Genomic DNA, 14,924 nt, shown 5'->3' with positions numbered 1-14,924 from the left:
AGATTTGTTGATCTTCTTTTAGCCCGCCATTGCCAACAACATGAAATGGGAAAGAATTTTCCTAGTCAACTGTCTGCTTGACGCCTGTGTAATGAATAATTCGATGCATTTGTGGACATTTGTCAAAAATCTAGCTTTGCTCCAGTCTTTCAGTAGGGTGTACTCATGTTTGCATCACCCTAATTTGAATAAAGCTGAAAAAGTTGTTCTCTAAGTTATATTATTGACCTTACTTTCATGTTATAAATTAAACACGTCATACAAATTCAGTCTTGGCATCATTTTGGAAATTGTTTTTGTTTTTATTGACATTTTGTTTAGAATGTTATTTTTTGAAGGGGGTGTACTCATTTATGCTGAGCACTGTATTGTTACCACCCCCACCGTGGCTGGTGATGTAGTTCCAGTCACACAGACAGGACCTTATTAAACCCAATGTTGTATTATATTCACTCCAAATGATCCATTGAATTACCATATCCAGACCTGGAATAGCGCATGTAGATTTGCGCACGTGTCCGTCGTCTGTGGGATCAACGGCTCACAGTGCGAGTTTTTCACCCAGCCAAACTATTTGTGTCCCTCCCCTCACAATCGTAATGAATGCTGTTAAAGCTGGTCGGGTGTAAGGCGGGTCCGGAATGATGTCTCTCGGGCTAGCTGTGGCTGAATCTGATGAAGCAGGCAGATGATGTTCTGGAACCATCACATGGATGCGTTGTGCAGATGAGCCTCTGTTGCCTTGCATAGTCTATGCGGTGGTGGGGGAGCTTGGAAGGAGTCGCATTTCCTTGAGGGAATTGTGTGTTTCAGTATGGATATTGCAAGCTGTGGCAGAGAGAATAAACAGACTTTGTCTAACACAGGGGATGGGCCTGTTCACAGAAGCGGTTCGGTGACTGATGTTTGTCTGCATCTATGTATTTGTTTGCCAAACAAATGCATTATTAACAAAGCGCTGCCACATGTGATCCTTGCTGGGCTTTCACCGTTTGTTTCAGTGTCTTTTTCCATCCCGGTGTGAATGGGTCGTGCCACTGCGACAGCTCCCCCAACGTCCAATGTAGCAAAATAAAAGAATATTGCAACATTTTCAAAAAAATGGGACTCGTCTATGAATCATTGTTTTTACCCATTCAACGTAGCATATTGAAACGCACCGCATATCCTATTCCAAATCAAAGTACGTAGAAAAATGCATTGAATTTGGTATTCATGTACAGAAAGTGAAGACAAATTAATATTGGTGAAGAAAAAAAAAAAACAGCACTATGAGCATTTTTACTTTACTAACTCAATCATGTATGAAAACATATTGAATATTTTGGTTTCTGTGAATCATTCCATCCATCCATCCAGAGTGTCCAATCAACTTACCATGCATGTTTTTGGAATGTTGGAGGAAACCGGAGTACCCGGGGAAAAACCACACAGGCACGGGGAGAACATGCAAACACACAGGGAGACCGGAGCCGGGATCGAACCCACGACCTCTGAACTGTGAGGCGGACGTGCTAACCAGTCGACCACCGCCCCTTTCTGTGAATCAGTGAAGTAATATTTAGTTGTTCAACTACTATTTCTGTTGGATGGAGAACAGCATTTTTGTATTTTTTTATCATTTAGCCTTTATTTAACCAAAGTAAACCAGTGCGTTGAGATAAGGAATCTCTTTTCCAAGAGCGCCCTAGTCAAAGAGAGCACAAAAGAAGTCATACATAGTACAAAATATGGTAATTGTGCACCACGCATCACAGTACAGGCAAAACATTTACTATTATATGAGCCATCCATCAGTTAATTTAAAATACGCTTAAAGAAATACAACAAGACCGGATCTTTTATCTCAGTTTTGGAGTATTTGGAGCAGTTCAATTGAAAGCATTTTCCCCCAGATACCCCAGTTTTGCCGTTTTGGTTCAGACAATAGGAAGAAGTCTTTTGGTCTGACAGAGTAGGAGTGTGTGTTGTACTGTTTAATATTGATGCAAATAAACGGGGGAACCAAAGTGAAGATTCTTTAATAAATGCCACATTCCACAATCCCGGCATTTTTCTTGAATGCATTTTTCTTGAATTTTCTTGAATCCATGTGGCGTCCGTCAACTCCATGCAAAAAAAGATGTGAAGAAGTGCAGAAATAGTGGCTATGCAACTAACTATCCATCATCAGTGATTCCCATGATTTGCTTATTTCAGTTTATATGGTAAATCCTCGCATGTGTGAATAGAAATGCAGACAGTGCTTTACTTCAAAAGAGCTATTCCTTTGTCTTCATTTCCTGTAGACGAATAACACAAATTGTTCTCCTTTTTGTGAAGCATTCGTGTATTAAAAAATAATTTTGAACTTTGCTCGCACTTTTAGAAAATACTCTTATCATTCTGAAAAGAACTGCATGTAAATAGTTGATGGTACACAATCGAAAATACCAACTCAGTCATTGTCATGGTGACCAAGAACCTTTAAAGAAACTTTAGCAGCCCATAATACTCGTGGCCTTGCCCACACTCCAGTAGTGCTAGCGTCATCTTTGACAATACCATTTCAAATGAAGGTCAATCCTTGTGCAAACATAGCCCAGCATTAAAAGGTGTAGGTATGCGTCTTAACACAATACAAATAAATGGTTGCGGTCACTATATACTCTATTATTTATTTTTTTCTCATCTAGTATAATCTGAAATTGTGCTCATTACCTTTCCTACTTTGTATTATGCTGCTGTAAACACAACATAACATAAACAGAGACGGCTCAATAAAGTCTCATCTATAAGAGGAACTATACGATACAATCGTTAGCTTGGACTCTCGATCGTCAGTAAAGAAAAAAAAAAAAACATCACCTCGGTCAATATGTTGCTCAAAATTGTATCCCGCTCGATGACGGCGGTGGAAGCACAGAAGTGAAATGTGTACAAATGACCCTTTTTCTTCTCAGTAAGGAGGAGCTTTGCAGATTTGATGCGTCTTGTAAGGTTATGCCTCCTTACTCTTCAGACAAAGTGCCTCCATTACCCGGCCCATGAAATTAGCAGAGCTCATTTGGAAGGAAAGATGCTGAAAATGGCTTTCAAACATGATAGAAGTGGGCTGGGCCTTCTAAAACCTGCGATAAATCCTGACATTCGCAATGCCTTTTCCTTTTAACTTGCTGCCACATTAGATATTAGGCTGAGTAGTCCCTTGAGCATTGTTGCATCTCCAAAAGGAAGTGCCTGTAGGTTTGCCGGGGAGTAGCTTGAATAAAAATAATGCTGTGAAAGGCTTATTCACACTTACAATTGCACTTAAGGCAATTCAGCCATTGCAGAGACCAGCAGCGGGAGAAAATGAGTCTATGGCAACAGACAGCTTTTTCCAAGTTATTTCTTTTCTTCCCTCATGCATAACTATATATTGGGTAGCACATCTGCAAAATCAGTAGAAACGATGCTCACTGAAAAATATCTGTCCTTTAAAAAAAAACGTTTTTACAACATTTGTAAAACTGACCATCTTAATATTTTAAAATAATTATGTGATAAAGGTTGAATCTGTTGTATGTATTTAGTTTTTTTTTTTTTTTTTTTTTTTTAACCGAGATGTTATTTTGTCAAAGCACAAAATTGGCATGGTGCTCCTAAACTAACGGTTGGGATTCAATACGTGTCAACAGCTTGTGCGCATTTGCTTTGACCTTTACCCCATGAATGCCGGGTGTTTGGAATTAAATAAACATCCATTTACCATTCATAAAACACACTTGAATGGCCATGTCAAGGTCACGGAGCCGATCAATAGTGTAAGTGCTGCCACACAAAACTAAAACACCAATTACATGGAGTTTTTAACATCAAATATCGCAGAAGTCATGCATTTCAAAATTGTTGTGTTTTCACAAAGAATGCGCCTCTAATGTAGGGCAAAATTTCAAAGTGTTGTACCTCATGAGAACTCAGCCCAAAGAGCATCAACATTACCTTTCTTGTTTTTTTAATATTTCTTTGGCTTTTTGGACCCTTATTTAAAAAAAAAAAAACGGAGCAGCTTTAATAAAGGGTGTTAAGTGAAGAAGCTAAAAAGAGAAGAAATTGCACAGGAAATTACATAAAGATAATAAAAACTCACTTGTTACCAAAGTTATGACGCCCTGTGGTTGTAAGGAGTGTTAGAGGTTGTTAACTTCTTTTTACACTTTCGCGGCAACAAAGTGTTAAAAAATGCAAATCACCTTTACATTACAGCGTTGCCATTAAAGTTAAGGAGTTTTTTTCCCCCCCGATTCTTATTTTTACGCTTGTATGGCCAATACGATGATCAACATTTCACTGACTTATTGAAAATGCTTTTATTGTTAATAAACAACGGGAACAGTTTTACTCTACGCCGATTCTTATAAACAAAAAAGTCTGAAGTTGACTTTACAGCATCTGAAAATGGATTGCCTTGGATTGGATTGCTTGTTCTAAAGTATTTTTAGAATCTGTGGATTAAAATATCCTAAAGTTGTATAATGCGTGTATGATGATGCACATGCATTACTGTCAAAAAAAACAAACTGAAAAAGTAGGTATTTGTTGCTGCCTTTCATCCAGGCAGTGCAGGGGGGTTGATTGCAAATAAACACCACAATTTACAGTCACTACCGGTCCCAAGTATGTCGCAACTTTTGTGTACCAGAAAAGTACTCAGTACAGTGCAGACAACCACCAAAGCCAAATCGTTAACAAAGTAACAATCTTATTCATCGGTCGGTCTGTTTGTTGGTTTGTACCAAAATGACTTCAATTTAAAAACGAAATCAGTTATGGGACCCCCACCAATAGTGAATGGGTTCCAGCATGACCCAAGTACGATACTACCACCCTGCGAAGTTTCATGAAAATCGGTTTAGTAGTGTTCACTTCAACAAACTTCCAACAAACAGGTGATCAGCACATTACAAAGTCTGTTTCATAATCCAATATGGTATATTTCTATTGCTTTTGACAGAAGAGAAAAATGTTTTGAAATGAAGAGAAAGTCAGTCATCTGAGGAATCTTGTGAACATGAAACATTTTGCAAATAGATGACACTTTACCTGCCAACTATCATCCTCTCGTGAGGCAGCGTAATTAAATGTTTCCATGTTTCAAGATGGCAGAGATGAGCGGCAGTGAATGTCAATTAAAGCCGTCTTGATGTTCAGACGACGCAAGTTCTGCTCCTGTGACTCAAACACTTCTGGTGTTGTTTTGTTTCAGACGTGTTAATAGACACCGTGCAAAAGACGCAACTAGCATGCAGGAATGCACCGACTCGTACGCATGAGATAGAAATGCTCAAACTTGCACCCCGCGTGGGTATTTAGACACTAAAGTACGCTCACTAATCAGTAAGTGACATAGTGCATGGGAGTCTGCAACCAGTGATGACATTCGTCTGATGAGTCCATTACGTAATTTACATTGCAAAGCAGAAGCACTGCATTTTTTGTTTTTTTAAACTTAAATGCGTATTGTGTCCTGCAGCCACGCATTAATGCATAAATCCTCAAAGAGGTCTTTTAAGAGACCTTGGACAAGTAATACTCTTTAAAAAATAACAAAAAAAGTCCACATGAGTTCAATGCTTTTAAACGGTATCTACAATTTTGTAATTATCTTTGCACAGCCTGCAAAGCAGAATAAAATGCCATCTGCACTTCAGTAAAAAGGCAGCCTATACTTAAAGAACGTAGCTTTTATACTCTCCGATAATGTGGATGACTCTGCATTTACTGCAAATGAAAAAAAAATAAAAAATACAATACAGGCTGCATATCATAAATCTTAATAATTGCAATGTCGTATCATTTGTACAGTATTGGGGAGGATAAATCCTCCTGGATCTTAATCCTTCCTGCAGTTTTAAACAACCCCATATATGGAAAGTAAGAAAAGTAAATCAACTGACACTCAGCAATATACTAAAGCCGTTTTTTTTGTGTGTTTGATGATCCTAATAATCCAAATGCAGGGTAAGGAAGCTATGGCCCATGGGCCATATACAGCCTACGGGGGCATTTAACCCGGCCCGCAATGCAATTGTGAAAAAAATTATGAGGGGTTTGTTCAGGTAAAACTACTGCAAATGGTCCAAATGTCACACTACCTGCACATATACACACACACACACACACACACACACACACACACATATATATATATATATATATATATATATATATATATATATATATATATATATATATATATATTGCAAGATATTTCGAGTTTTTGGGCAAGTAAAGCTCTCAAAAGGTGGAACAAAGCAATTTAAGGATGAAATAGCAACAATAGAACCTTGGTGGAAAAGACGTAAATTACATCAAACTCACAAACCAAATCAAACTCACAAATGCTTATAACATACTGTATAGTAATCAACATTTGATACACAGTTGTATTCTAGTTTTCATATATGGCCCTTGAATGACTGATGATTGATGACTGTGAAAAGATTTCACATCTCCTATTTAAGTCAGTTCTTCTAAAATATTTGATTTAAAACTTTAATAAACTTTGGTTTGTAGCTGCTTTCGCTCGTCTCATTGCTGCAGTCCGCGTGACCTCCGTTTCTGATTGTTCTGTTTTTTGGTTTTGGTTTTCTGTTTAGTTTTTTATAAAGGGGGAAAAAGAAACAATATGACTCTCAATAGATGATTAGGCCTGTTTGAGGAAAAAAGATAGCAGCAGATGCTCCCGAATCTTTTTTGTGGTCATGCAATCTCTCTGTCTTCACCTAAATGACCAAAACATTTTTCTTTTTAACCATACACATGGACGAATATCAGCATTTTCATAAATCTGAATATCAATTATATGTATTCTAAATGACTCAGATCCACAGTTATGTGTGAATAAAGAGACATTTCCAGATCAGTGACGTCACATACAGTATAGCATGATTTAATTAGGTGACCTGAAAATTTTCATTTGGCGATGGATATAGCTCACACCCAGAAAAAAAAACAAAAAAAACGGCAAGTTTTTACAATAGTTGCACCAAATTCCTTGCAAAAGTGCTGTAATATGGAGGATTACGGTTAGGGCATTTGCAATTGTATTTAGATGTGGGCTCTGACTCGACGATTCCAAAAGTTTCATTTTCTTCTAGTGGAGCCATTTGTTTGTTGGGGTCGTTGTCACACTGAAAGCTACAAAACAAGAGTTGTATTTTGGGATGTCCTTCATTTAAGGCTTATAAAGCCCCAGTTCCAGTTTGAGAAACAACTACAAAACACGCCTCTCATTGTTTTACATCATATAAACTTTGTATTTTAAGAAACATGTGTTCAATTTCTATATTCAGTGTCATTGGATTTTTTTTCCATGTTACTTCAAAGAATAATAAGTCATAAAAAGTGTATTCCTCTCATACTGTATTTTGCTCGATACACAATAGGGCATCCATTTTGGATTATATGATGACACTTTCAATTTACGGCTCGGTGTTTATTCCCTGACCAAATCCTAGGAATAAAATGGCTTTAAGTGTAATTACAGCACTAAAAAGGTCACATACTAATAAGATCACCACTAACGAACATTAATGACTTTGTCCTTTTGACCCGAAGGGCTCACATTAAGGAGAGATTAAAAGCTCAGTATCATCGACCAACAACAACAGCGCCAATTGTAACTTCCATTTTGTTTTCAGAATCTCTGAGTTGCTGCCTCAACACCAAGAACACGTCTGAAACAAGCAATAGGCTTATCTTGGGGTCACATGTAAGCAGGACCGCACAAAGCACCTTCTATTTATTTAACGTCATCTCTTAAATTGATCAAATATTCTGAACATGTTTCACTTCCTTGGGAAAAGACCTCGTACACCTCACATGTTGTGTTTGTGTGTAAGAGGTGAGGAGTACACGGGACTTTGGCTAAAATGTTTACCATGCAGCATGAAAATGCCATATCAATTAACAATAAACTAAAATATAATATTATATATAAAATCCCTTTTTTAAATTATTTTTTTCTTTATTAACACCAGTTTCAGCAATATGCGTGCATGTGTGTGTGTGTGCGCGTGTGTGTGTGTGACGCGTAAAGACGCACCCAAGCTGTTACCCCTTGATACTTTAAGTCAAGAGTGCATCGATAAATACATTTTAATTCTCACACTAACACCATATTTAATATTTGTCTGTTGTTCAATATCAAGCTAGAATTATATACCATTAGACATATGAATGATAAAGGCTGCAACACTTTCTTTTTGGGAGTCTTATTTCAGGATTTCAAACTTGAGCTAGACTTCAGAACCATGGACAGTGACCTCAGGTCTCGTTCACAATACCAAGCTGCCACTAAACTCTCCTTTGGATCTCATTTGAATAAAAAATATGCGCTTAGTCTATACAATACAATATAGTTTATTAAGCGGGACATATATAGGGATTCTTCTATTGTTTCCACATTTTACATTTAGTGAGCAACGTCACTGAACATTAAATCAATCAAAAGCTATACGCAGATTCCGCAATGTAAAACACACTAATGTGAATAATGTACTTTAAAAATTATAGAATCATTCTGGGGTTTTTTTCTCAATAAAAGGGTTCTCCGAGTCAAGTCGTTTCCAGCGGCCTCTTCTTGTCATAAATAACTCATCTTCTTGTGGCCCAAATTTGGCTTATTTTCACCATCCAAACGTAACACCGATGACAGCACAAAACATAAATAAAAAAAAAAAAAAACTTCCATTCGTGCAAAAGACGGCTTTGGGCGTGAAAGCACTTCTCTCTCAGCTTGTCCATAATTCCAGATACTTCACTTGGACGGAAACCGTATATTCTTTAAGGCTATACAAAACTTAAAATAGAGCATAACACACTCGTCGCCTCTTCCGCGTCATGTCCTTTCTTCCTTTAATGTTGTCCTTTTTGGCAAAGTTTCCCAAGCCAGCAAAAATTCCAAACACCGCGACGTCCTGACTGCATACAAGTTGATGGATGTGAATACTTGAATCTCCAAGGTTCATATTGGACTAAGATAGTAGACTGACGTGAGGGGGAGGAGAGGAGGAGGAGGGCTGGGGGAGGAGGATGAAAGAATTTGAGGACATTCAGGAGTTTCATCGACTTCCTTGGCTGACAAGTTCTTCGAGTTTAAAATAAATTGCATGTTGTTGTTGTTGTTGTTGTTTTTTTTTCTTGTCGTTGTCGTCGTCGTTCCAAGCGGAGTCACATCCAAGGTCAGATTATAGAGGAAAGACCAGAAAGCCTGAGAAGGTGGAGTATTTCCATCCGCCCATGAGGGTGCCTCGCTCCAGCTTCAGATAGACACGGTCCTCTCGCTCCACCATCAGCAGTACTCCATTACTGGCCGCCTCCCTTGTCACGTCCTGGTCCCCGGCAAAGGCTGATATGACTGGGTAATCATTTTGCATCAGGTTCACCTGCAGGGGAAGATAAGAGAAGAGGTGAGGTTTCTTTTTTTTTTTTTTTTTTTTTTTTCATGTTCTTACATACAAAAATATGAAATGCTCACCTGAATGGTTTGTCTGTTATAGACCTTCACCACATGGAAACTGAAACTGTAAATCCCCCTCCTTGGAGCTTGGAAAACACTCGCTTTCAGGTCAAAATGGTTGCCGATGTTCACTAAAACCTGAAAATAAAGAGGTTTTATTATTTGGTGATGGTTTTCTGAGGTTGGGGGGCGGGGTTCATTACTGTGAGAAGTGCTCCAGGTGTCATTCTGTGCATCAGACAGGACTTTGATTTGATTCCAAATGTGTAACATTGAGCTGCATTGGCTATTCCACTCACAAGGACAGTATGTAAGTATGCGTCAAACCACTTCACTTATAACTTTCCTCGTTAATGGGTTCATTTTAGCAGTGGCTTCTCCAAAACACACATTGAGGATGGGTTGGGGAAAAATACATACTTCGTGATATGGTCCGGAATTAATGAAGGGAAATCAATGCTTAAATTATTTATACAAACATAAAGCACGTTAAAACAGACTAGCCTACGACAACGCTTAAAAGGGTTGGGGTTTTTTTTTTGGAGGGGGGGCTGCGCATCAACAAAACACTCATTACCCACACATCAAACAGCCTTAAGGCGACCGCTTCTTCCAAATCTAGTTAGATAAAGTCAGAATTCGTAGATAATCAATGGCATATCATATTAAAGACATAAATGAAGTGTACAATCAGCTTCTAATGCATAACTTTACACGGGTTGTAGTTTTAAACAAAACTAAAATGGCTTGCAGTTATTAAAACATCTATTTCTCAAGGATCGGGTTCCATTAAATTGGCTATGATATAAATGAATTATCTAATTACACACTACTTGACCGCACGTAAAATTAGATTCAGCCTATAAAATCGAGTGTAAAAGGCTTGATTCCAGTTGCGCACCCTTAAAAAAAAAAAAAAAAATCATGTACCTGCGTTAACAGCACTACTTCATCGTTCAAAACACATTAGAGTGAATTACTGAAAACAAATGTAAAATTAATCAAGTCAAACATGGCGTAAAAAAAAAATCACAGTGACCTGCGTTCAAGGATCAGTTTTACGCACACGATTCAATTAACGTTGCTTCATCTTAGCTGCTTTTTTTTTATGATTAAAATAACTTTAAGCTTTTAAAAACACGTCCAGAAAAATATTGCCTTTTATTCCGAGACCGATTTCACCTGGTCAAAATAGATGGTCATGGAGGTGTTGCTCATCTCTGACGGCTCATGGTTGGTTCCACGCACGGCCGAAAAAGCCACCTTTGCCCCGGCGGAGCGCACCGAGATTCCGAGAGAGGACGTGACCCCTCCGTCCGAGGAAGGGTTCGAGTCGCACACGACGAGACACTTCCCTTCCAGCACGATGGGCTCCGTGTCGTTCTGGCCGAGGCACAAAGCCACGGTGCACCCCAGGAGGAGGAGAAGGAGGGCCAGTCCCGGGCAGCGCGCTGGCACCATGGTCGCTGATCCTGTGTTCGAACCCGGCAGCCCCCGTGGAGGTTTGTTCGCACTCGATCACCTGGTGCACACTTTCCTCCCCTTCTCTCCTCCCTCTCTTCCTCTAGCTCACTCTTAAACACCCTCTGACTCCACGTCTCCCCTCCTTCCTGCGAGCGCACCTTACTTGGCTTATTTTTTGGAAGCCGGTGTTCGCAGTCACACAAAGGTTGATGTACATCCTGAGAAATAAAAGCAAATGTTTTATGTTAGAGAAAACGTCTTGGAGGCGATTGGGGAATAGTTTCCACGAAGTCGCAATTCAATTTGAGCGCGTTGTCTGTGCGTAAAATGGCACAACAATCTATTTGTAACATACTTTGTGAAAAGGAAACTTATGTTTGAGCTTGTCCGCAGGTTTTTTTTTTTAGATAAACTACGTTTTAAGAACCACTTTTTAAAGGTTCCACATATGATTTAGGACCTACCTGCGCACTCCATGCTGCTGGTTCCTCCTCTGCCTCTCACCGACTGAATTGAGCGCTCAGATGCTGGTCCAAAGAAGGGGAGGGGGGGGGGGCCCATAAATGTCTCCGGGCTCTCTTTCAATGGATAACTCACGCCCATTCTTTGTGTAACCCCTTCCAAGTGTTTCGGAAGGAATAACAACACGCGTGAACTAGTGGTTGGTTTGTTTGTTTTGTTTTCTCACAACTTTAGGTGGTGCGTCCACTTGGCTCTCGGAGCGTGTCATTTATTTGCTGCTGCTGCTGCCTTGGTACACCTTGTGATAATCCGAAATAAAGGGTTGGGTGCGCGGAATAACCTTGCTGATGCGTACCGCATTCAATGTACAGCATACGTTAACAAGTTAACATTTGGCTCCGAGTACAAATAGAGATGCTTTTGCGCCATCCAGTGGTTGCTTTGAGTTCTCCCCAACTGGAAACGATTTGGTTCATTGGCACATTTTAAAACTTGACTAATGCTGAATTGTGAAAGATACTCCACGAGATATATTATTCTAACAATGTGAGATTTTATTATTTTGGTTTACAGAGCTGTAGAAATGCATTGAATAACCATGAGAGCTTCATTCAAAGGGGATCCAATACGGGAGCTGCATCCATTTTTCACCCAAACACAAATTGCTCAGTTTTAACAATATGTTTATTAACGTGGTTAGAGTTCAAACTATGTTGTACTGAATGGCGTCTTACATGTTATCCCTGTCATGAAGCTAAAACGACAGTTATTCATTTAACCATGTTTTAATTTTGTAGCTATAGTTTGGACTGAAACGTAGTAAAAATGAAAAATGTTACGAATATGGTGACCCGGAATGTTTGTATATGGCCTTGTATTGGATCTAAGTTTCACATTTGTAGGCTACCAAATGCTCTTGGTGCTTTAAAAAAAAAAAAAAAGTACAATCTTAAACAAATTCATTAGACCACAAACGCCACAGCTACCTGACGTTAGCAACAACAAAATAATTTCCGTTTCACTTGCATCCCTGAACCAAACATGTTTTATTGGTTGGATGTTACGCACTTTATTCATTTGTGACTTGCCAATCTCAATTTCAAATTCCTCACTCCTGTTCACAATGGCAAATCGTCAAGAGTGCACTGAAATTTAAAGAGTTCACATTAAGGTACTTTATGATGCTGGATGTTCCCTTGTCGTTTTTGAAGGCAGGTGGTCTAATTACTTAGTTAAACACCGTGTCTAACCCCAATGCAAGTGACACTGCAGTCAGGGCCTTTTAATGAGCTACCACTTCCCTGCTTAGCTTCCCACAAGCTCACTTGGCTGTACAGTGCAGTGCATGTCCCTCCCTTTTTGTGTGTTTTGACACTCATCCATTTGGCCATTTGGAAACGTGTGCATGACCATTTAGCACCATGTACATATTTTTTGGTGTGTGTGTGTGTGTGGGGGGGGGGGTGTGGGGGGGGGGGGGGGTGAGTGTGTGTGACAAGAGGAATCAAAAGGGATCAGATAAGCATGAAGCTGCAAGCAAAATTATACCCGAGTGTCTTTTTTTTAAGGCAAAGACTGCTTGAATATTTATAGATCGGCACATACTTGATGAAGACCAATATGTAGACATTTTCTGGATGAATAGGATTTTTTCCATGTAAGGAAGAAAAAAAAAATCTCAATGTATCATTTCAATGACAACATGTGGTTTGGGGTTTAAATCAAAGCAGGGCTGTTTCTTTAATGCTTATGGATCGAGGGACAGGAAAAAAAAAAACAGACATTTTTCTCATCAAGGTTTGGAGGAGCATGGATAATCTTGATATACAAGCTTCACAGTGTCCTGGTGCAAAGCTTCACATGGCTTGCGCCACAAAGAAAAGGGAATTTTCGGCTTAATCACAGCACTCCTTCCCCCTTTCTCAACCCGATTTGACAAACATTGCACTGTCAGAGTCGACTGCCAAACCATGCGGAAGAGTGACATCAGGTATCCACGAGCCACAACTGACCCGAGGCCTTCACGAAGGACGCGTAGCAATGGAAAAAACATCAAATGTCAAGTACGGGGGACATGCAAGCAAAAGGGATGTGGCCTATATGGCATTAACATACCAGGGGCAGCCGTTGCCCTAAAAGAGGCCGCGCGTCCTTCAGGAAAGCTGATTGGCCAGACTGACGACCACGTTACGTTTATTTTCCCTGACAGCTAGCAGTGCCTACTGGCTTCCAGGAACGGGGAGGTCGATGATGTGCCAGCTCTTAAAGCGAGCCATCTGTCTTTTTTTTTTTTGGTATGTGTGAGTTCAATGACTCAGCCTACTATGATTGCTTTTGTGTTTCTATCTATACATGTTTTTTTTTTTCTTTTTTAAATTTCATGCAACGAGTCAGCATAGAGGTCAGATGTGGCCGATGACTCATTATTCCCTCTGGTTGTTAGGAACATATTGTCTGGTGTGTGTTAAATTCAATCAGATGCAATCAAAACATCACGCATAAACAAACATTACATCTACTAAACGGCGCATTCACTTTAATGTTGGCACGCCCCTCCAGATCCATCTGTCCTCCCGTCCATCTGTCAGCTATAAATATCTCTGCATACTAGGCCTATACTCACGTTTAGAATTAGCCCAACTTGTCATTTTGGCCTGAAAGAAACCCTTGAGTGACACGAAGAGTTGTCGTGTCATGCATCTTACATCACTATGTGTGAGCTCCTTATGACATCAGTGTGACCACTTCCTCGCAGGGGCTTCAAAATTCAATTTGTGCCACTGTAGAGGTGACAAACTAATTGAGTCGAGCGTTCGCACTCATATTATTGTGCGTCAAAATATTAGTCGTCCACTTGTTTTTGAGCTCGCCTTCATTAATGACATCACAAGCTCATTTGAGATGACTACTATTACATTTGCTTAAGGCCACTGATATTGTGGTGGCTCTCATAGATGACTTTTGTGCATTCAATTCACCCATTCACAACTTCAGTCCGCTTTTCCCTTCAAGTATGCTGGGCTACAATCCACTTCCTGTCAGGACCTTGAATAGAGGTCATTAGAAAATGGATAGACGCTGGATGTATGGAATTATGGGTCAATGGTGAGTACGGATTTTGTTACCGTTGGTGACTAGGAGCGGAGCTATAGGTGGCTGCATTTATGCAACCCGAATGTAAACAAATTTTACTGCAACTGCATACATTGATTTTTTTTTTCCGAATGGAGAAAGCACCAATCCACCCAAATACACTTCACAATTACTGTGAGCGTAACCCGATTCATTACAGTTCAAGATGTCATGAACAAAACACCCCCTACTTTTGTTTTGTATGTCAATACATTGTATTCGGGTAGGGGGGTTTATGTTCTGTGCAGGGGGTACACCTAGACGATTTTTCGAGCTTACCTGCACACAATTAACTGTAAGTATACAATGTTTACTTTGTCACTCAATCACAGTCTTTTTTCATGCAAATATATACTTTAATTCGCCCTGGGGTAACGGAATT

At 39.5% G+C, this 14,924-nt stretch overlaps 1 protein-coding gene across 1 annotated transcript; it reads right to left on the bottom strand.

The window, feature by feature from the left end:
• Positions 1 to 8,361: 8,361 nt before the first annotated feature.
• cbln2b (cerebellin 2b precursor) lies at positions 8,362 to 11,523 on the bottom strand. Its single transcript, XM_086021492.1, has 4 exons — positions 11,413 to 11,523; positions 10,667 to 11,166; positions 9,503 to 9,622; positions 8,362 to 9,410 (listed from the first exon to the last, which is right to left on the bottom strand). Exons 2-4 carry the CDS (start codon positions 10,943 to 10,945, stop codon positions 9,213 to 9,215), a joined length of 597 nt encoding a protein of 198 aa, XP_085877618.1. The 5' UTR covers positions 10,946 to 11,166; positions 11,413 to 11,523; the 3' UTR covers positions 8,362 to 9,212.
• Between the last annotated feature and the right edge of the window lie 3,401 nt (positions 11,524 to 14,924).

This window comes from Filicampus tigris, chromosome 21, assembly GCF_054856515.1.
Source record: "Filicampus tigris isolate MCC_2025a chromosome 21, RoL_Ftig_1.0, whole genome shotgun sequence".
Taxonomy (NCBI): domain Eukaryota; kingdom Metazoa; phylum Chordata; class Actinopteri; order Syngnathiformes; family Syngnathidae; genus Filicampus; species Filicampus tigris.
The sequence above is the reverse complement of the archived record's forward strand: the minus strand, read 5'-3'. Positions and strand labels throughout refer to the sequence as shown.